At 37.2% G+C, this 26,945-nt stretch overlaps 1 protein-coding gene and 2 pseudogenes across 1 annotated transcript; 2 read left to right on the top strand and 1 right to left on the bottom strand.

Annotated features, from left to right (window-relative positions):
• The first annotated feature begins 566 nt into the window (after positions 1–566).
• On the top strand, positions 567–12,238 carry LOC110766501 (wall-associated receptor kinase-like 20; annotated as a pseudogene).
• Positions 12,239–13,387: 1,149 nt separating this feature from the next.
• LOC110766467 (wall-associated receptor kinase-like 20) lies at positions 13,388–15,268 on the top strand (annotated as a pseudogene).
• Positions 15,269–15,748: 480 nt separating this feature from the next.
• On the bottom strand, positions 15,749–17,791 carry LOC110766468 (CASP-like protein 5B2). Its single transcript, XM_021969797.2, has 3 exons — positions 17,288–17,791; positions 16,342–16,474; positions 15,749–16,159 (listed from the first exon to the last, which is right to left on the bottom strand). Exons 1-3 carry the CDS (start codon positions 17,416–17,418, stop codon positions 15,956–15,958), a joined length of 468 nt encoding a protein of 155 aa, XP_021825489.1. The 5' UTR covers positions 17,419–17,791; the 3' UTR covers positions 15,749–15,955.
• Between the last annotated feature and the right edge of the window lie 9,154 nt (positions 17,792–26,945).

Below are 26,945 nucleotides of genomic sequence, written 5' to 3'. Positions count from 1 at the left end.
TTACAAGGTAAGAGCGTAAGACGAATCTATTAAAGCCAAAAAAAAAAAAAAAAAAAGAGTTGTCACTTTATTTAAGATTTATTGGACATATGTCCGCACAAAATGTGTCTGATTTTTTTTTTATTGAGAAATTTTTGGACTGCATTCATAATTCAGCCAAAAAACTACTAGTTACAAAGGGCCAATACAAATTAGCCACAAAGAATTATTACAATAACGGAGCGATCTAACATTAAAATTAAGATAATTTGGAGCTCCTCCACTAACGATCACACATGATCGAACAAACTTTGGCATAGACATCTCTACTAAAAACGTAAACTCAGAACAAACCAAAAAAAGATAAAGTTTGAAAAAATCAAGCCATCACAATACAAATAAAACTCTCATAGCTCATAGAAGAGAGATGGAAAGCTCTCACAAAGGAGAGATGAAAATTACACAGAAACCCCAAAGAGTCTCTGCGACTTATTCTAAACATGAAGAAATCGCAAAAAGGATGGTGAAGGGGAGGAAGGGAGAAGGGGAGAGGGGAGGAAGAACAGTGGCGCTTCCTCCCCCTCAAAATGAAAACGGCTCTATTTGTTTATTTATTTTACAAATGACATAACGATACACACCCGCACATTAAGGCTACGTCACGCTAGCTAGTGAAACTAGTTACAATTAAATATCAAAACTCATCACATTTGTAAATCGTCATCATATCCATGTGAGTTGAATCTAAAACCCTCTTTCAACAAAGTGACAACAACTACTATACTAAACCAAAGATTAATTATACAGAAATCGTATGATCATAGGCGACTTAGTTTCGACTTAGTTTTTTACTGGGGATCAAGTAGCATACAATACAAAGGATATCATATTATAGTTTCGACGACCAACCGTATCTGATTAACACGATTAGACAGAGAACTTATAATAATCATGGTATTTGTTATGGCGTAGACAACCAGCTAATTAAGCATCATTAAAATAATTTGTATTGTATTCATAGATGTGGAACCTTTTTATGATTCTTAATTACTAAATCAAGCAAATACCTTTCTTTGAAATCAGATTTGATCAAACACATTATAAGTAAGGAATAAAAATAGTAATTAGAAGAAGACAGCTAAGACAAAACTGGTGGTGGTGACGGCCATTGGTTTGAGACCCAAAAAAAAAACGTTTTAATTATTAAAAAGCAGACCAATACAATCTTGTATAGAAAGCTCCGAAACCACTGACCCAAACCAAACCAAACCCTCATAAAATAATAATAATTAACAAACTTAATTAGTAAAATAAACGACAATTACGAAATTTGGTAAGATGTAATTGGAAAGAAAGATGATATTGGCGTGGGTTTGGATAGAGCTTTCAAAGTCGTCGTGCGGGTTTGCGTTGAAAGCCTCCTGCCTGCGTGGCTTGGCTTCAAGAGCTGGACACTCCCAATCCCAAAACTCCAAATATCCTGTTTACGCCACGTCACCAAATCCAATCCCCCCTCCCCCCTTTTAAATCAAACCATCGCTGCCCATAGAAGCAGAAGCAAAAACAAAAGCAGAAGCAGAAACAGAGCAATTAGCTTTCTTTTCCTCTGTTTGCCTCTTGGAGATCGAAATTTGCAGAAATTAAATGGAGGGTTTGATTCCTTTTGTGTACAGAGCCATAGTTGAATACAAGAATGGGAAACAAGCGGGCGGAGCCTTGAACTCGTGGTTCAGCGAGTCGCCGACTTCAGCTTCGTATATCCGTTTACCCGGCGACTCGGGTCGGATCCAAGCTTCAGATTTTCAGCTGTTCATGTCGGATTATGGGATGAATTCTGGTTCTTCGGCATCTTCTTCTGCTGCCCAGATCATGAAATCGTCTGGAGTTCAATCCCCAATTCGTCATCGGGTTGCTAGTAATTAACGGTGTGAAGTAAATTAGTGGGCATGCATGGATGAAGAAAGCTGAAGGTGTTGTTGGGTTAAGCGAAAACTGTGTAATATATATTTTATTTTTATTAATTTTCTTGGTTTTATGGGTTTTTAGTTTGGATGGAGCAATAAGCGTCTGAAAACCAAAGGGGCCATGCGCTTTTGCTTTGTCGGTGTTGTTAAGTGTTAGTGTGAAGGTAAAGGAAATCAGATTTGTGTCGAAATGATTCAAATCAAAATGTAAATGGCGACTTGTAATGTTTAAGGAAAGTCAAGTGTGGTGGCCAAAGGGCCATATTATCAGCTGTTAATTGGTTATTGACAGTTGTTTGTAACTATCTCCAATTTCTTTTCATTTTTTTGTTTGACATTCTGTATATCTCCCATCTAAGGGCGGCAATAGGAATTTTTAACGGAAATGGTTAGCTAAGTTTTTTGCTCGTGGAATCGGGCCTAAAATCTCTTAATGAACTAAATATATGGGAGTTTAGTGCTACTAGGTTAAAATTTAGTGGGGTTACAAGGTTCAATTTGGGTGAAACATGCTTAAAATTAACAAAAATGAAGGTAATATATGTTTTTCCCTTGAAGGCTACCCTAATTTAGTAATGAAGACCTTTATCTGGGTGCAACCGTTTCCTTTTTTGGTTGAGTTAGAGACATGCTACCAGTAGGCCTAAATTTATCAACCAATGTTTTGGTCCCGCATGTATTTCTCTCTCAAATGTTAGAAGATATGGTAAATTTCACTTTACTACCCGCAAGTTTTCCGAAATTATGACTTTATTACACAAAGTTTTTTTCTTCTCACTTTCATTCCTAACGTTTACATTTACTATCAATTTCATACATCCGTTAGTATTTCCATCATGTTCTCCATTAACCCATATGATGTTGCGGTCTATTTTTGGGTTTGAATAATTTGTTTTTCTTCTGAGAAAGATTTCGCAGGTGGAGGTCTGGTTGATAGTCACAGTTCTTTTTTTCGGGGAGGGATGGGTGTGCTTAGACATTTTTTTAGGGGGGGCGAGGCAATGGTGCAGAGGGTGTTGGTGGGGTGGGGCTATTGGAGGTCCAAGAAGGGGAAGGGGGTTGAGGGAGATCTCGACATGGAGATGGTGGATTGTGGCTTGGGAGTGGGAGATGGGGGTTAGTGCTCAAGAGAAGTTATTTTAAAAAAATAAATAAAATTTGTGAGTTCAAGTATAAGTGAGTTCAAGTGAGATCACTAATTGCCACGTCATCATTTAATAGAGCATTTAACAGAATTACTGACAGATGTATGAAAATGGAGGAAAAAGTCAAACTTTAGGTACAAAAGCGAGAAGAAAAGAACTTTATGTAGTAAAGTCAGAATTTCAGAAAACTTGCGGGTAATAAAATGAAATTTACCATAGAAGATATTGTAAGTTGGTAAGTAGCTTTCGGTACAAGGCACAACTTTGCCATAAGCTTTCAAGTAGTAACAAGGCTTGCCCTTGTTTTGGTCCTCTGTTTTATGTGCTTATTAAACTTGATAGACACACCTTCCTAAATTATTAGTTTCATTTTCGAGTTGAGAAAGCCACTTGGTGTGGTGTGGATAAAATGTGAAAGATATATCTCAACTAAACAATCTTATTATACACGGTGGTTACAATTTCCTATTTGCAGAGATCACCAGCTACCATTTCCTTGTCAAAAAAGAGTAAAGTAAGCAAAAGCAGCTTCCCCATCAATTTACCGACATCTTTCTAGTCTGACATAATAAAAATATGATACTTCTGTCTCATGGGAGCTGTAAAACTTGAACCAAATCGATGGGAATTTGTTTTGGAAGACGCAAATTATTTATAATTGTTAATTGGGGAATTGGTGACGGGAAGATAAACAAGTTCAACTTGCTTTGGATCTGTACATTTGAAGCTAATTACAGGATTTTACTTATGCTAAGGAATTGTTAAGAGACTATTACAAAGGGGATTAAGGTTAAACTCCTCTCCATGTCCTCTAATAATGGTTCCTGCATGTTGGGGGACAAATCCTCCGATCTACAACGTGTAAAACTGATGCAGGAACATAGGGGTGGATTAAGACATATATTTATAATTTAATTAGTTATTTCATGAGATATTGTTATTTTATTTATTTATGTAGTTTTAAGTTATCTTTTATTATTTATTTGTGATTTTATAATTAATTAGTTTACTTTTGGACCAAGTAGTATTGGTGCCCAAGTCTTGTAAAGCCTATAAATAAGGCTAATGTAATCGTTTGTAGAGGTTATTTTTGTTGATGGTTAATGAAATAGTTTATTTGTGGCATGAATTTGTGACAATATATGTGAGTTTGCATTAGCCCTAGACTTAGGTGTTCGTGTGTGTTGTTGGTGACCTATGTCCGGACCCCAATCCCCATCAATTGGTATTAGAGCCAGGTTTTGTTCTGTAAGTTGTTGTAGCATCCTCCTAATTTCTTCCATGTCGTTGTAGTTGTTGACACAACCCTCCATATCCAAAAACCTTCCCGAGAACGTGGATCTTAAGCCACAACTCTGATACAAATTGATGGGGATCGGGGTTCGGACAGATATCCCCATCAAACAGGGACGGACCCAGGATTTCAAAATGAGGTAGGCTAAATTTACCTTATGTACAAAACCTAATTGCAAATCCCTAATTGATAATTCATAACATAGAATTGAAAATCCCAAATTTATACTTCTTGAACCTTAAAAAATCCCCAAATTTCAGTAACAATAAATTGAGGAAAGAAAATTGTAAGATTCCACCAATAAAATAATTTTTTTGCTAACATTCCACCAATAAAATATGACTCACCAAGAAAATTGAATATGTTGAAGGGCTGATGCTTGAAGTGGGGTGGACTGTAAGGTGGGCTACATGTGACTTTGGGCTGGACAATAACAAAAGCCACCTGGGCTATAGCCTAGATTAGCCTGTGGTTGGGTCTGTCCTTGACATCAAAAACCCTACCCCACATTCTTATACATAAGAATGTCCCTAAAATTTTACCATAAAAAGAAAAAAGAAACATCTAAATACCAAAGAGAAATGGAATGTTTTGTAATTGATATATGAACGGCATTCTAAGTTCCGATGGTGGTAGAATACTTATCTTCGCACTTACGAAAAAAAAACGACTCCTGAAAACTATTAAGACAAATTCAAAGGGTGTTTGGAGAGCTCTCATAAAATTCTTGTTTGATTCAATGCCCGAGTGATACTAAATGCCGAAGGATGTGCTGATCACGAGCATGAGCTTAGCACACACTACAATTGCACGCATTTAGGGACTGACACTATTCATTTCTAAACACAAGAATCTTGGCCGCAAACATTTCCGGCTTCTAGGGCGAAACCTTAATTTGAGGCCATTGGAGCCACAAAACTAATTGCCCTTTTCGTTAAGTACGAGATTAAAATGACACCAGGACAGTTGGCTTTGCATTATAACGAGAGAAACCATGGTACATTGTACTTTATAAGCCTAACCAATTAATACACTATAGCAAGACACAAGCCTAAGCATTTCCCTCTTCACATACAGAGCAAATGGAGAACAGAACGGCTTCTCTTTTAATTCTCACAATGGCAATCTTATGCTGCGCTGGACGCACGGCAGCCACCGTCAAGCGTTGCCCTGACTGTGGGCACACCCGGGTGCCATACCCGCTAAGCACATCACCGGACTGTGGCAACCAACAATACAAGGTCCGGTGCAATGCAGGGGTGCTCTGGCTTGACACTCTCAACAGCTCATCATACTTAGTCACATCAATTAACCCACTAACCCAGCGCCTAATCATCCGGCCGCCGGGGTTAGCGAACAACGTCACGTGCATGGCAGCTGACTTTAAGTCCCAAGGCATTTTGCTGGACAACAACCTCCCTTTCAACATCAGCAGCAGCAACACAGTCATAGGCATGAACTGTTCCAATGAAATGCTCACTTTCTCTCTCAAAACTGCTCATCAAACAGTCTCTGCCACGACTATGTTAAGCACAACCCGATGGCTGCCTCGGCGTGCGGGAAGTTTCCGTTGTGCTGCTTGTACAAGACTGGAGGGTCTAACAATGCTTACAAGATCAGGGTTAGGAAGGAGAGGTGCTCGGCTTATGTGAGCTTTGTGAATTTGGACACTTCTTCTGGGGCTCTGAGCAGCTGGCCTGAGCCTGGGGTTGAGATTATGTGGGAGCTGCCGCAAGAGCCAGAGTGCAAGCTGCCAATTGACTGTGGCGATTTGATGAACTCTGTATGTTTGGCGGATCGGTTTGGACAAAGAAGGTGCTTGTGCAAGGCTGGGTTTCAATGGGACCCCATCAATGCAATATGTCACAGTATGTGTCTCTTTTGCCTTCTTAATGCTTAATTATAATTAGAGTTTTGTTTTCAATTCCAGAATCCAATTTCAGATTTTGTTTTAGGTTCAGAAATCACAGTTTTCATTGAACAAGATTTGAATTTTGGAGAGAAAACTTTATTTGCCAGCAAACATTTATTGGATCCTCCTCATGCGGTGGTTTTTATTAGTGTCAGGGGCTCCTGAATAATAATATATTGACTATATTTTTTTACTCGAATTTAAGTCAAAACAAGTAGTGTAGTACTGTGATCTGAGATCTTCCGTGATTTCGAAGCAAATTTTAATTTTCTGTCATATATATTATATATTTGGCTCGTTTACAGAATATTTATATGTTATATACTCATCAAAGGAAATGAATTCTCTGACAAATACAACGGCTGTTTATGAATTTTTTGTACTCGTAGTAACAAAAAGAAAACCATAAACTATAGTCCTTGAACTTGTGATATACAACTTAAACTGAAAATTAAGGGTTTTCTTTCTAAAAATTAACTTGACAAACCAGTAATGCACAAAATGCCATGACCATGAGATTGGGGGTTCGATCCCCGTCCATGGGAATGGAGCGCATTTCGTGGCCAGCCGTTTACCTCCATTGGAAGAGCTCCCGCGGCGAAAGGGATTAGTCACTGCTGTCGGCGGTGGATACCCTTGGGTCTCACCCAAAAAAAAAATAAAATAATCAGAATTCTTTCTAAAAATTAACTTGACAAACCAGTAATGCACAAAATGCCATCTGCCATTAGCAGAATATAAGTCAAACAATGTGGTAGAATATTTTCAGATGTATTTCATTATCCGAAAAGGAGGTATTTATAATACAAGGTTACAAACCCTAGTAGGGTCAAACTGGGAAAACAAGTGGAATCCTAATTACATAATATCTATATAAAAGGAAATAAATAAAATAATATCCTAATAGAATAGGATATCTCTCGCTAACACTCCCCCTCAAGTTGGAGCAAAGACGTCACGCATACCCAACTTGTCAAGCGAGTTGAGAAAGATACTTGTAGAAACAGCTTTCGTAAGAACATCGGCTAACTGGTACTCAGAACGGAGGAAAGGAAACAATCTCCGCATCCATATGATCTTCACTAGGTGAGTGCATAAACTGACTCACTACACTTATTGCGTACGCAATATCAGGACGTGTATGAGCCAAATAAATTAATTTTTCCACAAGCCTTTGATAGCGCTCTTTATCAGTAGGAGCTTGATCAGGATACAATCCCAACTTGTGATTCTGTTCACTTGAAGTATCAATAGGTTTACAATCCAACATTCCAGTTTCTGCAAGTAAGTCCAAAACATACTTTCTTTGGGACAGAAAAATACCATGCTTAGATCTGGCAACTTCAATCCCAAGAAAGTATTTCAAGTCACCTAATGATTTCATCTCAAATTCAGACGCAAGATATTTCTGAAGACTCTGTATTTCTACCTGATCATCTCCAGTTACAATCATATCATCAACATAAATTATTAAAGCTGTCAATTTACCTCTGCGACGTTTCAGAAACAAAGTATGATCCGAGTTACTTTGTACATACCCAGATTTCCTCATAGCTGCAGCAAACCTCCCGAACCAAGCTCTTGGAGACTGCTTTAATCCATACAATGATTTCCGTAGCTTACACACCATACCCTCCTTAGAGGTCACAAGGATACCTGGTGGAGGATCCATGTATATTTCTTCTTTGAGGTCACTATGGAGAAATGCATTCTTGACATCAAATTGTAACAGCGGCCAATCATGATTAGCAGTTAAGGACAAGAGTATGCGTACAGTGTTGAACTTGGCTACTGGAGCGAAAGTCTCCGTGTAATCCACTCCATAGGTCTGAGTATACCCTTTTGCTACCAATCTTGCCTTGTAACGGTCAATAGAACCATCAACCTTATACTTCAAAGTAAACACCCATCTGCACCTAACTGCCTTTTTTACTTTTGGTAAAGGAACTAACTCCCAAGTAGCATTCTTGTTCAAGGCTTTCATCTCAATATGCATTGCATCTACCCAGTTCTGATCAGATAGAGCATCCTGCAACTTAGTTGGCACACATACACTAGATAATTGACACAAATATGATGCATATGACTTATATAAACGATGAGTTGACATATAATGGTTAATGGGATATTTGGACTTAGCATGTATATCAGGAGAATATTGTACTTTAGGTTTCCCACGGGTAGTGCGTGAGGGCAATGAATAAGTAGGCACATCACTAGAAAGTACCTCATTATCACGAGTTGATTGGGGCAGTGGCAGGGCAGAGGGGGGTCCTGTATCAATTTCATCTGTATGAGAGTTGCTAGTATCACTGTTATGTCCTTATGAGAGAGGCTCCAAAAATTCCAAAATATCACCGGGCGACCAGTGGTGACAATCCTGGAGACCGGTCGCGTCACTCGTATCGTCATTGTCGTCGCTCATCGAGGCAGGCGATCGGTCGTTTCCTATGTGCGACCGATAGCTTTCAGGCAGATTCGTTAGCGACCGGTCGCTCACTTCTATGCGACCGGTCGTATCCAGGTAGATTCGTTCGCAACCGGTCGTTTCCTCCATGTGACCGGTCTCTTCCTGTTCGCCAGAAATTCCTTCTTCAGGTCCAATATCTTCCATATTTTCTACTCCGAAACTCTTCAATTCACTCTCCCTCTCCCCCTGAATTGAAGAGGAGGGGGAAACATAATAGGGTACTTCTTCATGAAAGGTGACATCCAAAGTAACATGTACCTTCTGAGTAGGCGGGTGATAGCACTTATAACTCTTATGAGTAGTAGAATAGCCAATGAAAACGCAACGGAGAGCACAAGGATGAAGTTTACTCCGTTGATGGGAGTAGACATGAACATAAGAAACACACCCAAACACCTTCGGAGGTAACTTAGAGACCGAAACCGAAGGAGTATGGGCACACAACACATCAAGCGGAGTCTTGAAATCAAGAACCCGACTAGGAGTACGGTTAATCAAGTAGGCCGCGGCCAAGACACCATGTCCCCAAAGATGATGGGGAACAGATATATCCAACATAAGAAAGCGGAGTCTTGAAATCAAGAACCCGACTAGGAGTACGGTTAATCAAGTAGGCTGCGACCAAGACACCATGTCCCCAAAGATGATGGGGAACAGATATATCCAACATAAGAAAGCGGGCAACTTCAAGTAACTGACGATTCTTCCTTTCAGACACGCCATTCTGTTGAGGAGTGAATGGAGTGGTAGTTTGGTGAATGATACCGTGATCACGAAAGAACTGGTTCAATGTATGATTCACATATTCACCGCCATTATCGGTCCGAAATACTTTAACATGAGCATGAAACTGAGAAGATACCATGGCACAAAAATCAGGGAGAATAGAGGCAACATCATGTTTATTCTTCATCAAATACACCCATGTTAAGCAAGTGCAGTCATCAATAAACGTAACAAACCAACGGAAACCATGAGAAGTCACACGAGCAGGACCTCATACATCAGAATGGACTAACTCAAAAGGCAAAGCAGCTTTATTATTACTTAAGGGAAAAACAGTACGGTGACTCTTGGCCATTACACAAGTCTCACATTTGAAGCTAGACTCATCACAGGAGCGGAATAAAGATGGAAACAGACACTTAAGGTAGCTAAATGACGGGTGTCCCAAGTGACGATACCATAACCAAATTTGCTGTTTGTCTTTGACACTGCAACGTTGAACAGTATTAATGACACGATCACGAACTGGTGCAAAAGGTAATGTCAAATAATACAACCCCCCTATCCGTTTACCATGCCCAATCACCTCGTGAGTCTTGAGATCTTTAAAAGAGCAATGGGTAGGATAGAAAGTAGCAGAAGCATTAAATGTATCAAGTAAGCGACCAACAGATAACAAGTTACAATGGATATTGGGAACTAATAACGCACGAGACAAGGACAGAGTTGGGGTGAGAGAAATGGTGCCTTTGCCAGTAATTGGAGAGGGTAAACCATTAACACTAGTTATGTATGGGTCACAGGTGTTACTAGACAACTCATCAAAAAATTTAGCATCATAAGTCATATGATCAGAAGCACCAGTGTCAATTATCCAAGTATTGGAGCCAGTACCTTGAATAGAGTCAGAAACATGCAAATTTGCAGAAGCAGCAGCAGCACCAACAATGGAATTATCACCCATGATTGTAGCAGAAACTCAAAAAATCACGCAGAGTATACAACAGAACATAACACAGACACAAATATGGCAGATGCACGAAGATAACAGAGGCACAAACACAGTAGAAGCAAATGCAAGAACACAGTAGAGGCACACAGTAGAGGCACGAACACGACAGAGCACACAGCGGAACACGACAAAGGCACAGACACAAGAACCCTAAAAGAAATTAGGGCACACAGTAGAACACGGGTGGGCACAACACACACAAGTCACCAGAAAGTCGGCTCTGATGCCAAGTCAAACAATATGGTAGAATATTTTCAGATGTATTTCATTCTCCGGAAAGGAGGTATTTATAATACAAGGTTACAAACCCTAGTAGGGTCAAACTGGGAAAACAAGTGAAATCCTAATTACATAATATCTATATAAAAGGAAATAAATAAAATAAATAAAATAATATCCTAATAGAATAGGATATCTCTCGCTAACAATATATGCACTTACAAGCTCTTTACATGCTCTCAAGCTAATACAAAAACTGTCTTTTTGTGTAGACATCGAGTGTCCGAATTGGAGACTCTGCAAACGTCGAAAGAAACTAGCTCCACTCATTGGAGGTATGCCTTGGTCACTGAAGAAATTTATACTGTTTTTGTTTTTGTTTTTTTCTGGTTAAATGATTGGGATGAATGATTATTTTTCTAATTTCTTCTTAATTAGGCCTGGTCTTTGCTGCGGTTGCAGTGCTTATTGGAGCCATTATTGGATCTATAGTCTACAAGAGACGTGACCAAAACGTTGCAAGATCAGCACATTTTAGCTTAACAAAGTTCCGGGAAGACATGCTAAATGCCAACAATAGTGCTGGCAAATCAGCCAAGATCTTCACGGGCAAAGAAATCACAAGAGCAACCAACAATTTCTCCAAAGACAACGTTATTGGCTCTGGTGGATTTGGTGAAGTCTTTAAAGGCGTTCTTGATGATGGAACAATCACAGCAGTCAAGAGAGCCAAGCCTGGCAACACAAAAGGCATGGATCAAATCCTCAACGAAGTTCGAATTCTCTGTCAAGTAAACCATAGAAGCCTAGTCAAATTGATGGGGTGTTGCCTTGAGCTTGAACAGCCTCTCTTGATCTATGACTATATCCGCAACGGTACCCTTTTCGAACATCTCCATACAGGAAATTTCAACACTTCAAAAAGGGTCTCACTCACTTGGCCTATGAGGCTTACCATTGCTCATCAAACAGCTGAAGGGCTTGCCTATCTGCACGATTCTGTCGTGCCACGAATTTACCACCGTGACATAAAATCAAGCAACATTTTACTTGACGACAAGCTCAATGCAAAAGTTGCTGATTTCGGGCTGTCAAGGCTTGCCATGACTGAATCAAGTCACATCACAACATGTGCTCAGGGGACCTTGGGTTACCTTGACCCCGAATATTACCTAAACTTTCAACTGACCGATAAGAGCGATGTCTATAGCTTTGGAGTGGTGCTGTTGGAGCTGTTGACATCTAAGAAAGCTATTGATTTTAACAGACAAGAAGAGGATGTGAACTTGGTGGTCTATGTTAAGAACATTTTGAGGGAAGAGAGACTAATGGATGCCATTGATCCTAGGATAAAAGAGGGGGCTGGCATTGTAGAATTGGAGACTATGAAAGCCTTGGGGTCGCTAGCCTCGGCTTGCTTGGATGAGCGAAGGCAGAATCGGCCCTCAATGAAAGAAGTTGCTGACGAGATTGAGTACATCATTAGTATTGTTACAAATCAGGTTTCGGCAACTTAGGTCCATGAATGGCAAAGGAGTTAGCATTGGAAAATTTTAAATTTTATTTCTTTTTCCGATAAACTTCTGACACGTGCAATCATCCGTAGCGCTTTGTATAATAACAGAGGCTATGATTTTTGGTAGAGTTTCCTTGTTGCCTTCTTGGTTGAAAATTGAATAAAACAATTTGCAAACTTGTAAAATAGGAAATACCAAACATGAAAACTAACAGAGATATTGAGTTGATGAGGACATGGATGCTAATAAAAATGTGAAATTGATAGAAAATGTCAAACACAAATAAAAAAAAGATTCAAATCCTGGCCAAGTCAGGGAACTGTCCATTGTATTCAACCATGGGATGAGGGTAGGGATTAGAAGATCATTTCACTTTCCAATATGATAGAAAAGCCAATAAGGAAGGGACAAGTGTCTAATGAAGCCGAGGAAGATCTCTTGGAATTGTTAATTGGGATTTGACATTTGTTATGGGATGCTAAACAGAGCAGGATGGTTTTAGGATCTTGAAATGTCGAGTGGACAGGGGAACATGCTCATTCAAATGCAAAAGAACGAGTGGTATGCATATCAACTGTGAGATTTTTGTTACTTCCAATATCAATCAAGTCATGATCGAACAATGAATTGAACAATGTTCCAAGAAACAATGCCCGGATTTGGATGACCTAGATGAGTTATATGTGTCATATACCATGCTACAAACGGCTTAGGGCTCTTCCAAGCATGCATATAATCATACAATATAATAGTAGCCATTCTGCTTGCCAACAAGTTCTTTGGAAACACAAAAATGACTTGTGATTCTATTTTTCAAGGGATCTTCTAGAGTAAATCCTATTTGGTTTTGTAAATGATGTAATAAGCAATGCAATCAGTAGATCGATACAAATAATTTTATCAATTATCAACAATTGAAAAAGTTATCACTCGATACGGTGATATTACGTTTCTTATCAAATTGGTGTTGTAAATTCATCTAAATTATACCGTTAATATAACAATTGGACGTGAATTTGTAACACAATGTGTCCCCACAAAATCATACAGCAAGATTCTCCATTAACTGGACCAAACAAGTTACAATGCTGCAAGCACAATGGTTATAACTTATAAGGCTCACTATATTTCATCCATTTTAACCATAAAATGGAGAAATTCATGTTTACAGCAACTCTCCATGCGCTAACACTACTACTACTATCATGCAGTGCCCGTTCGGTAACTGCCACGCTGCGTTGCGGAAACTGTGGCCCCACTCCGGTGCCATATCCGCTAAGCACGGGACCCAGGTGCGGCGAGCCGTGGTACAGGATCCGGTGCACCGCAGGCACACTATGGCTGGACACTCTGAACAACTCCTCCTACGCCATCACATCCACCAACCCGGAAACCCAACGAATCACAATCCGACCCGCCAGCCTTGCCCCGAATACTTGCCTGTCAAGCGATTTCCACAGCCGAGGCATTCAGCTGGACCCTAACCTCCCCTTCAACATCACGAGCAGCAACACCGTCTTGCTCTTGAACTGTACAGACGCCATGTTGAATTTACAGGCGCCGATAAACTGCTCGTCGAACACCCTGTGCCACAGCTTTATCAGGGACAATGCGGCCGCGTGTACGCGAGCACCGCTGTGTTGTACGTTCAGGACTGGTGGGTCCCAGACTGCTTACATCATCAGGGTCCACGGAGGAGGGTGCTCAGCGTACCAGAGCTTTGTGAATTTTGATGGTCCTCCAAGTAGTGCAGTGGTCGGTGTGAAGAAGACGAAATGGCCTGAGCCTGGTGTGGAGCTGGAGTGGGTTTCGCCGGGAGAGCCCATTTGCAAGAGCCCTGTGGATTGCAAGTACTTGTTGAATTCAAAATGTTTGGTGGATCCGAGTAGTGTGGTACAAACTTCTCTGCTTATTTAAAACTCTTCTTCAGGTATGGCCATGGTTGTAGGAGGAGTTGTTGGCATAATGGGGATTGTAGGGTACACCAAACGTCACCATTTGAAGAGAAATGCACAAAAGGGTTTGATGAAGAAGCAGGAGCAGATGATATTATCTTCGAAAAGCAGTGGCAAATCAGCCAGGATCTTCTTCACCACCAAGGAGATAGCAAGAGCAACCAACAACTTTTCCAAGGACAATCTCATTGGCTCTGGTGGCTTTGGTGAGGTATTCAAGGGCACTTTTGATGATGGGACCATCACAGCCATCAAGCGTGCCAAGCTTGGCAACACCAAGGGCATTGATCAAATTCTAAATGAGGTTCGAATTCTTTGCCAGGTGAATCATAGGAGCTTGGTGAGGCTCCTTGGCTGTATGGTTGAGCTGGACCAGCAGCCTGTCCTGATATTCGAGTACGTTCCGAATGGCACTCTTTTCGATCATCTTCACCTCCATCACCAAGGCAAATGGGCTCTGATCAGCTGGCACCATAGGCTCCGAATCGCTCACCGAACTGCCGAAGGTCTTGCCTATCTTCACTCTTCTGCAGTGCCACCAATTTACCACCGTGACGTGAAGTCTAGCAACATTTTGCTTGACGAAAAGCTTGAGGCAAAAGTTTCAGACTTTGGGCTTTCAAGGCTGGTTGAGAGCACAGACACCAGTAAAAATACTCACATCTCCACCTTTGCTCAGGGGACCCTTGGCTATCTAGACCCTGAGTATTACATTAACTTTCAACTCACTGATAAGATTGATGTTTATAGCTTCGGAGTTGTTTTGTTGGAGCTGTTGACTTCTATGAAAGTTATTGATTTCAACAGAGGAGAGGAAGATGTGAACTTAGTGGTGTACATGAAGAGGGTGATGAAAGAAGAGAGGTTGATGGATGTTGTTGATCCAGTTATTAAAGAGGGAGCTAGCAAGTTAGACTTGGAGACAATGAAGGCACTGGGATTTCTATCAGCATCATGCTTGGATGAGCAGAGGCAAAACCGGCCTTCGATGAAAGAGGTTGCTTATGAGATTGAGTATATGATCGGCATTGTTACAAGTGATGTTCCTGCATCCTAGTTGTTTTTGTGAGCGCATCCATGGAAACTTGTCTAAATCCTAATTTTAGAAAGTATGGTCTTTTTTTCTTTCATCAACTGTAGAAACTTTTCTATGATTCAACTGCCTTACAGGCGTTGTATGTTAAAAAGTCATTGCCTGTCTTGCCTCGATCTATCTACACGGCCCTTATAGTTTCAGGTTGGTTTCTAATCTAAGCCAAACCTCCATCTGTCTCTTCAAATCAGGGGGCCTATATATGGTAGCACTACCAAGTTGACAAACATATGAACACGTAACCAACAAACAAAGTGTAGCTTTAAAGGGAAGCAAAGCTCAGATTGCGTGATAGTTGAACGTCTAGCAATAAATCACACATCTGCTGTGTATTGCAGGAGGATGTACATCCCCGCAGGTCCAATAAATCTATGAACATTAACTAATCTGCATGCAGTTCCAAGTATTTAAATTCCATGCCTAAATTCTGGACGTCTAGCAAACGAGAAATCACATTGAATCTGTAGAACTTCTTCAGCACATCTTCGTACATTAGGTGGATCAAGATATGATGCATGAGCAGACATTGAAACAAAAATTGGAGGATGCTGAATTGCCCCAAAAAAAAAAAAGAAGGCATGTTACAGAAACTTTCTCATTTACAAGTTAAAATAAATGAATGCTGTAACGTACATGTGTTTCAATGGTAGGGCAGAAAAACATGAGTCTCTAAACCGATGCCAATAAGATCCAAAACATCACGTGAGAAGATATGGCAGTAAGGCCCCAGGTGACAAAAGCGAACGCAACTGCAAACTTGTAGTTGATGCATGGCAAATGGTATTCACCCCTGCAGAAATGTAGGTCTCTTGAAAACAGAACTGTAAGCCCAGCGCAAGAGCTTGCAGCAGCTAGTGATAAAGTAGCTGTTACCTGAACATTTGAGATTTTTATTTATTTCAGCAGCCAGTATACAATCTCAAACACGCCCAAAATAGAATATCAGCGACAACTTAGCAGACGCACATGCATGCATCTGATTCATATTCTACCAAGAACTAAAAGATGCTCAGAAAAGTAAGATGTGAAAGGAGTTTAAGAGACAAGTGAAATACCCAATCACCTACAACAAATAGGCTCACTAGGATTGGATTTTGAAGGTCTCTCTTTTTCCACAAAGCATAAATATCAAGACAAGCAAGCCCCAAGCTCCATAGCAGTTGAAGCCCCATCGATGCAATCAAATAGCTGAACCATAGGACAGAGATCAACACAAAGTTTGTGCAGAATAATTAACTAGCAGTGAACCCTAGTAGTTAAAACATATGCAAGAAAAAGAAAGTGATTCATGACCTAGACCTATCTTAGAACCATCAGAAAGAATCTAAAAATAGCAGTTCACTATAATCAATAACATTAGGGTTCAAGAAGCAAATATGAGGAACTAACAAAAGTGACAAACTGATACCAATTTAACATAATTCCATACATAAAAACAATAGAATCGCTACAAAAAACAACATGCTAAAAACAGGGGGAGACGTAGGATTATTTTGGAAGAATATGAAAAATTAGAAAAATTCCAAGCAATGTATTTGTCAATTACTTATGTGTGGACAATTTCTGCATTTATGTATGTACCAACAAGGCAGTGGATTATGCAATAATCTCTTTCTAAGGCGAAACTAAGAAATCAGACGAAACCTCCCCGACTGATCCATACAGTTTCGTACACGAAAACATAACGTCAACAAAATTGCTTGGTCTGATCTCCCATTCAGCTATCAAACAGTTGTGTCTTCAATGCAATGTCAAAGCAATAAACCCAACAAAACAGCAGCTTAAACCAATCAAAAACAGTTCATCACTGGAATCAAACCAAAACATATTACACAGGCAAAAACAAAACCCATCAAAGTCCAATTACAAGCATTTAAAACAAAAAAAAAAACAAAAACAGATGATTATCAGACATGTGGCGTCCTTATCATATCCAAATAATTTCTGGGTGAACTAAAAATGCAGGTAACTGAAATAACGAAAAACAGAAAAACAAAATACCAGAAAGCAGTGAAGGTAGCGAAGCCGGCAGTGGTGACCATGACTGAAATGGCAATAGAAGCGCATGAAAATTGGCCTATCCTGAGCAATAACCCACTCACCGACCCAGGCCTCCCAATCAGCTCCTTCATTTCTGAACCAGACTGAGCAGAGACTGCAGAAGGGCCCTTTCTCCAAACAAAAGGGCCCTTAAATCCAAAACCCTAGAATTCACAGTCCTCCTCTCATCACACCTTAATCTCCCCCAATCTCCTCCATATTTTTCTCAACTTTCCGATTTCGAACCAAATTATGTAAATTGGATTCAATTAGATTCAGGAAGATGAAGCGAATCTCTATCACGCATTGATTGATTCCGATTTTGGAAGCAAATCACAAATCACGAAGACGTTGCGTTAAAGAAACCCTAATGTTTGATTATGTCTTGATTAATTCGGATTTGAAAACGACGGGAAAGTATTAATTCCGGTGGACTGGCGCTGTCTATTTTAGTAAGTAGTTTAATTGAGGAGGCTCGTTCACTGACACTTCCGACGTGGATTTTCTTTTTCTATATTTCTCTTGGTATAGTCGAGGTGAGGTTCCTGTGCATGCGAGACTACCGAGTCTGGGTGGGCTCGCCCACTTGGGTGTTTTGAATTTGCTGGCGGGGAAATGGTAGTGGTTAGGGACCACGTATTGTCAGTGGTCTCGGAAACACTGGATTTGTAAAAGCTTTATAAAGTACCCGCCACCAATTTTTTTTGGTGGCAAAGCCCAAACAGACCCACCCAATTTTAAGCTCGCACATTGTTGCACATAAAATTGCCCAAACGTCAGCTTAATAGCGAAATTCTATTGTGAGTCCTCTCTCGTTGAGGTATGGTAGGGCGAAAGGTATATAAGCAAGAAAGAATCAGCGACTGCAATATGAATTTTTCTTGCTCTCTCTGCATTAAAACTTAAAAACTTAAATGATTATCTAACGGGTCTTTATTTTTAAAATTAACCATGTAATATGTTTCCATACCGTTGGATCTTTGTCTTTGTCGAGTTCACTTGGAATTGTGTGGATTCCTCTGGGTCAATAGTTCACCAACTATACAACAAACACAAGAGCTCAATTACCAACTCCAAAAGAAGCTATGCAACAAACACAAGAGCTCCCCCAAGCTCAACATGAATTATAGATTTCTTATTTTATTTTGCATCCTTAATTCAGAGAGATTGAAGAACTAGAGCAATTTGGTTCATTAGGAATATCAAGAAAAAGGAGATGCTTTTTACTTTGCCCTTGCAGTGATTGCTATTTTGGCAATGCATAATCCAACTTCCATTTCCTTTTAAATTTATTTATTTATAGTTCTGCTAATACTGATACACTTTTGTTGAAGTAAATTTAAATAAGTTTTCTCCTTTTCAGATTCAAGGTGTATATTCTTGTCCTTAAGTTGAAGTGGTGGTCTTGGATTCACTTTGACTATTTCAAATTTGAAAGGATTATCAGCTTGATACAGGCCAGTGAATTCGTCAATCATTAAGCTGATGGGCACTTCTGAAGCTTTTTTTTTTGGTCTGGAACTTCTGAAGCAGTTCTTCAAGTTTTTTGTGGGGCTGTACCACGTCTTTGTAGTACTGATTTGTAAAATTGTAATCAAAGGAAGAATATTTGATTACTGGATGATTTTCTCTTTACATTATCAAGGGTATCTATACACAGGTTTCCTACAATCAACAGACTAATAAAGGAAAGCAAATCATGTATAGTAAATTACATATAATTTGGATAATCACTCAATCCCTAATATATTGGGATTTAGTTGACTTCTCAACATGATTCATGTTTTAGCAAATGTGATCCTAAATTTTCTTCTAAATACCAACTAAAATATCGGAAGAGAAGGGTCTCAAGATACATGCAATTGCTCAGTTGTTTAGGTCTGCAACGAAGTCGTATTGGAAATTATCGATTCCAGGGGATAGGAAGTGATTTGTTTGGAACTATGACCGTAGGTGATTCTTGGATTCAGAGTTGCAAGTGCCAACAAGCTGAAAGTATAAGTGGGGCAACTACAGAAGATGAGAATGGGACATGGTTTGCGGATAATGCAAAGAAATTGAACACAATCAACAACATGGTGAATGCACCGAATGCTTTGGAATTTCAAGATGTTCAGCAGTTGAAACAGGAAAAGGAGGGCTTGTCACCTAATGGAACAGAACAGTTAGAGATGCCTTCCACAAGATTAGTGTTGATTCGCTCGAGGATGAAGCATGGGATCTGTTATAAAAAATATACAAAATATAGTTTTCCTTTTCCGGAAAGCCAAACACAAAAAAATATTATATTATAAATAACATATAAATAAATAGGAAAGCTTTTAAGGTATAATGAAATTGAAGAAAACAAAATAATAGGTAAGTAAAAGGAAAATAAATAATAAGTAAGAAGGTGAGTTTGGTACGGTGAAGCACGTCAAAGACGCTGTCCTAAAGCCTTTGTAGCCTCCCTACGTGCAGGTACTGACGGTCTACAAGACTCCAAGATACGACCCCTTGTACACAAACTCAAGATCCGCTATGAGCACGTTCATAGACGGATATGGGTATCCAAGTCACAGAACCATTGCCAAAATAATAATATAAAGTAGAGAATATATATAAAAGTAGAAAAGGAGAGAATCAGTTTATGGTGGTGATTGTGGTATGTGATATTCTGATGGTGTAATGTGTGTGTTTCAAATGTGAAGGAGGAGTGGCCTTTTATAGGCATCCAAAAACAAGTAACCTTCACCAATCATAAAAGTTCACCAACCAAAAATTAAGGCATTCACCAACCAGAAATAAAACATGAATATTAAATATTTATAACCCCCACAATAAATCAAATAAAATAGCCAAAATAATTAATTAAATAAAACGGTTAAATTTTTAAAACCTTTTAAAATTCCAACAATCCCCCACAAGGTTTTTAAAATTTTACCGTGACAAAAAAAACAGTGAAAAATATATAATATATATGGCAATATAATACTATGTAATAGGTGTAGGTGCCTTCCGGGCTTGAACCTTCACTTAGTGATGATAGTCTCCATTTGAGGAACCTGAGTGTACACAGTATTGAACTCGGCACCTTTGACCAAACTTCAACATATCCCACACATAGTATTAGTTGAGACTTGGATGCGGGGTAGCGCTATTTATGGCCATGCGCTCATCTTGATTCTCATGAGAGTTACTAGAGAATAGCCCAATTCTCATAGTCGCGGCCTCACGACGTCTCTCACTTAGGTGAGTTCTCCAAGAGTACATGTGACCTGTACCCTGCGGGAGTTTGCCCGCCTCGAAACTCATTCAGGGATAAATCCCTTCCTGACGTCACATAAAATAGCACTTTTGCCTTAGGGATGAGCAGAAGAATATCTCAAGGATATCTCCATAGTTTTATCAGTGCTATATGAGTCACGCAATATGGATTGTTTCTACCACATTGAACTTCCTTCATGGGATCTCCAATCACAGAAGTTGGGTTACCTCCCTAGGTGACTCCCTTATGGGCTTAAGCACATCCCCCTCGACATTTTGCATTAATAGCCTCCTCCACGAGGCATGCATATCAAGACTAGCCTTCACAAGGCATATATAATGTAGTTCATGTCTTTGTTCTCCATTTTAGCGCGCTCTAAACCTGCATGTTATTGGAAATATTTCCTACACAATCTTGCACACAAACGATTAGTGGATTTCACCTCAGTATAATTGGAAATTAGATACGGATTGGTATACATTTAAGTATAACAGAAAACATCATACATTAAATCTTATGATCAAGAGTACCTCTTAAGTCCATGAAACTTTGAGTACACCTGCTATCACTTATGAATGACAATATAAAATTAATTCATTAAATAAATTTAACTATAAACACTGAGTATTTCAGGATACTCTTACTCCCTTTTGTGCACTCAAAGTGGCTGAAATCATGATCGCATATCCAGGTTGAAATTGTATCTTCTTGATTCTCAATAGGAACCTATAAGACAATAAGAAGTCTCTACCAAAATTTTATACCAAAATCATCATTAGTTGCACACATTTTCATATCAAAATTTAAGACAAATTAGTCTCATAATAAAATTTTATAATATAAACAAATTTCACACGGACACAACATGTTTGCCAAGGAAATATAAAATTATTATGTCACTAAATGAAATGTAATGAATCTTTCCCACGAGAGCATAAAGATTGAAAACACACTCAAAATTTTGGGAAAGAGAAAAGGAAAGCCTACATAAATGAATCTAATATTTTTCCAGCATAAAAGCAAAAATTGCTTAATGATAGTAACAAATAAAATTACAGCAATAAAGTTCCCATTTAGAAAAGTTCAACTTCCACAAATTGTCTACACTGTTTTTAAAATAAAATAAATTAAGAATGCAAAACTTTTATAATAAGTATACAACATAACTTTAGTTTTAAAGAGGTAATTAAAACCACTCAAAATCTAAAAATTAAAATAAATAAAAAGTATTGATATTAATTTTGTATTTGAAATACCCACAAAAATTACAACAAATACCTACATAGTTAAGGAAAACTCAACCCCCACAAATTTAAGGGAATTTGCAAAATATATGAAGATTGTACTAAATTTATATTTAATTTTAAATTCATAAGATATGCCAATAATACTTTAGAGGATTTAAGGGTTGAAAACCTTACACAAAAACTCAAAATTAATGCCACTTACAGTCATATAATTTATTATTTCATTTCAGTTTTCTCATGAGGATTTCACAATGTACACTTCATGGCACTTAACTCAATGTGGCAACTGTCAAGACTTCACAATCAAAAGAACATTAGTTCACTCAATATATTTGTATCAAGATTAACTCAAGTAACTAATATGAAGGATTGCACAATCGAAATATATATAGGCGTTGGCAACTTTAAAATGAATCCAAGGCATTAAAACAAAGATGTAATTAAATTGCATAAATGTTTAGTAATGTTAAATGCAATAAACACCCAACAATATCAACTGTTGCCAGACATAAATCTCTAAACGTCATAAAATTGATAATATGCAATTGCGGCACTAACGTTTTGAAATTAAGGCTGCAGTAAATAAAATTATCTCGTAATTGAATGTGCAATGCAAAACTTCTAAATAAGTTAATATCAATTAACCAATTTTCGAACCAAAAAAAAAAATAACGTCCAAAACCAATTATAGCATATTAGAATACTTTATATCCGGGAAATTAATCTCAACATAAAATAAGTAATGAAATTTTGAAACATATATGCATATGCATAAAATATAATTTCTCCACAAATATAAAAGTATTGATTCTCAACATTGATGTATCAGCCAACTAGCTAAGGCTTTAAATAGTAGTGGATTGCCTCCCAAATTAGACCAAGGTATATTAAACTAATGCATTTATACTATAAAAAAAAACTGTATGTTTTTCTCCTAAATTCAAAGCAATGACAGTCAGCAAAATAAAGAATAATTAGGGTCAATAAAACTTGCAATAATGTCACATAAACTCTCTGCCCTTTTCCACAAAAATTAATATCTATAAATGAAAATAAATAATAAATATAACAATTGAATACACAAATAGGCCAAAACTAAAATTGACGCAATATTAGATTTTGAATTCAAAATGAAACTACAACTTCAAGAATTTGAAACCAAAGTAAGTAGTATACCGATTTGCGAAAATGCAACAATTGAATATTCAAATCAAAGTTATCTTCATAAAAGGAAAACTTAATTGTCTGTTGACCAATAATGCTTTATTCCTTCATAATACATTAAACCACATAAAGATAGTGTATAAAAATCCAACGTTAAAAGTAATTAAATGCTAATATCAAATCAATTTAAATTAATTTGCAGTTTTTTTTTTTTTCGAATTAAAACAAAGAAGGTATTAGCACAAAATTTCATTAAGTTCATAACCATGTTAAGGGCAATAATCACCCAACATTATTAGCAACTTTTTTGCCAAAATAAATGTAGGAATTGAAAACAAGTGTGACCATTAGGCCAAATCTCGAAAATTAATTTCAACAAGAAAAAGTATTTTTGTCTTTTGAAAAGGTGTAAGTGTATGCAATCAAGAAAAAGCATACTCATGAATTGACATTTCTAGATTAAGTAAAACAATAAACAGACACAATACAAACTCTGATTTGTAAAGAACAAAGGGACCATGTAGATAAGATCATGAAACAGATTTCCACTTTCCATTTCCATTTCAAGTTATTTATTTATTTATTTAAAATTTGACAAAACTAAACAAGTGCCAAATGATAAGTTTCTGTATTGTCTTATTCACAAAATTCAAACTAAGTTAATTTCTTCGAATCACATAAATTTATAGCAATGCTCACACTTGCATAAGATAAAGTATTAATTGGTAGAACTTATCTTGTGGTACATGATATTGGACCCCTGATACCGATTCCATCATAACTCCAAATTGAAAATAACGCAAATCTCTATTCCCATAAATAAGATAAACCTTGAACACAATCGTTAGTGCAATATATATGTACATTTATATAAAATACTCGAAAGACACCACACATAACGTAATTTGATCCATTTTCCAAAAACTAAAGATAATTGATATCCAAAATCAGCAATAATATGATTAATATACCAACGCTATTGAAATAAGGTCATTAATTAGACATATTAATAAAATAAGTTGCAGAACTTTACAAAATATCAATTAGTCAATCCAAATGAATGGTCAGTGTAATGTAAATTATTAATTAAAGAAAATATATTAATAGGCTCTTAAATTTTATCAAAGCAAACTCTCAATTTCAAAATACAAGTGTTCTTTGAGTAACTTACAACTGCAAATCACAAATTAAATATATAACTAAAATTTATACAGAGGAATAATGTCTGAATAAAAATTTAGAGGAATAATAGCATAATCATAAGAGTCACAATTTCAATGCATTAATTCAAAGTATATAGCATAATATGATATAAATCGGCCAAATGCGTTTTAATTTTTAATTTTGAAAAAGGCCGAAACCCAAACAACAGAATGAACTGTGCAAAGTTTCAAGTATACAAAATGAACTGTGCAATATATATATAGCATGACAAAGATGCAACAAAACAAATAATTGTTCCTCAAAATTATACAAACCAATAATTATGTTTAACCAACAAACTGATAAAAATACATTTTGATAGAACTTTGAAACTTATGGATAAACAAGTCTTTGAGCAAAAGGTTGAGAACATATTTGGTTGTTCAAACAATAAATTCAAATCATCACACTAATATTTTCAAACCAGCACGCCTTTTACCAAACACACTTAATAAATATTTTGTAAAATTAAACTGTGCAGAGCTTACATATATACTATAAATATAGATATTGAATTGCAACAATTGTAAACTACAAACAACCTATAGCAGTACGGAAAGAAAATGATTTTAACATACAAAGGTTTAATAGACATATGGTTTCACATATATAATCAAACTTATGCTATGATAAAGACACAACCTAACAAATATGATTTATTCGAAATACATGTAAGATAATACTTTGTTTACTACAGTTTGAACCAAGCAGCAAGTGGTAATCTCATCAATCAAGTATTCAATTGAGGCTTCACAACAGTACGGAAAAAAAGTAGTTTTAATCTACAAAGGCTTTAGATTGTTATAAAAAATATACAAAATATAGTTTTCCTTTTCCGTAAAGCCAAACACAAAAAAATATTATATTATAAATAACATATAAATAAATAGGAAAGCTTTTAAGGTATAATGAAATTGAAGAAAACAAAATAATAGGTAAGTAAAAGGAAAATAAATAATAAGTAAGAAGGTGAGTTTGGTACGGTGAAGCACGTCAAAGACGCTGTCCTAAAGCCTTTGTAGCCTCCCTACGTGCAGGTACTGACGGTCTACAAGACTCCAAGATACGACCCCTTGTACACAAACTCAAGATCCGCTATGAGCACGTTCATAGACGGATATGGGTATCCAAGTCACAGAACCATTGCCAAAATAATAATATAAAGTAGAGAATATATATAAAAGTAGAAAAGGAGAGAATCAGTTTATGGTGGTGATTGTGGTATGTGATATTCTGATGGTGTAATGTGTGTGTTTCAAATGTGAAGGAGGAGTGGCCTTTTATAGGCATCCAAAAACAAGTAACCTTCACCAATCATAAAAGTTCACCAACCAAAAATTAAGGCATTCACCAACCAGAAATAAAACATGAATATTAAATATTTATAACCCCCACAATAAATCAAATAAAATAGCCAAAATAATTAATTAAATAAAACGGTTAAATTTTTAAAACCTTTTAAAATTCCAACAGGATCTACTACGTGAATGGTTTATTATTGCGGAAGTCCTGTTGGAACCATTGCTGCAAAGGATCCTACCAGTTCCAATGTGTTAAATTATGATAAAGTCTTTATTCGTGATTTCATACCTTCTGGCATAGCTTTCCTCTTGAAGAGGGAGTACGATATCGTTCGGAACTTTATACTTCATACTCTTCAGTTGCAGGTAATGTTTGTCATCTGGTAATAAAAACCTTATGTTATTCCACAGTCAATATTACTTCATATTGAACTTTTGTGGTATGCAATTGTATATATCAAATTCGGTTTAGATTCTCAATCAAATTCGTGTATATGCGTGTCTATGCCTGTATTCATGTGTGCATATACGGAGAGAGATTCAAATATGGGACACAATGTTTGAGCTCACCCTGCAATGGTGTCTAATGAGAGGAGTTGTTTGTTTTTTGGTCCACTTGAAGAATAATGCTCGCAAAAATCATCCAAATTGTAAAACATTTAGCCACGTGATTATCATCACAATTATTTAGTGTTAATAAGAAACACTGTATTTATTTTAGAGATTTTCTATTTAAACTTCACACTTCTCTTTGTTCACCCCAATTTCTAATTTAAATTTTCACAATTTCTAAGAAAACTCCACTATCTTCCCCAAACTACCCTTAAATACACCCCAAGCTGAAAAAAAGAAAAGAAATAAAAGAGTTTTTCTATTTAAACCCCACATTTTTCTTTGTTCACCCCCAATACTTAAATCATTAAACAATATTTGTAGTATACATGAGATTTTGTTGTTTTCACAAGGCTGTTTGATATGGAAGTTAAGACCCTTTTAACGGGACTTGACTCCATTAGCAATAGGATGTAGAGGAGTTTGTATTTTTCTAAAACTCAATATGAAGAGTGGTCGGGAGTGTGCGGTGTGCACATAGATAGATGTACTAGGGTTAAATATTAAGTTGAATGACCTTTTTTGTCTTTTTATACAATAATGAAACTGATAGCTTAATAATTTAAGTATTGGAGTGAACAAAAAGAAGTGCGGGATTTAAATAGAAAATCTCTTTATTTTATCCCATTTAGATGTCTAAATGGTTCTGATTTAGTTAATTTATGCTAGGATGATCCTTCAATTAGATGTCAAAATGGTTATGATTGCTTGTTTATGACTAGCCTAATTTTCGTTTATGACCATATTATTAACAATATATTTATTTTTAATGAAAACTTTATTTATTTTATAATTAAAATAAAATTTAGGCTGTGATGGAAACATATTTAATACCAAAAAATATA

Source organism: Prunus avium, chromosome 6, assembly GCF_965620075.1.
Source record: "Prunus avium chromosome 6, drPruAviu1.hap1.1, whole genome shotgun sequence".
NCBI classification, from domain to species: domain Eukaryota; kingdom Viridiplantae; phylum Streptophyta; class Magnoliopsida; order Rosales; family Rosaceae; genus Prunus; species Prunus avium.
Note: the sequence above shows the minus strand (reverse complement) of the source record. Positions and strands in the feature narration are given on the sequence as shown.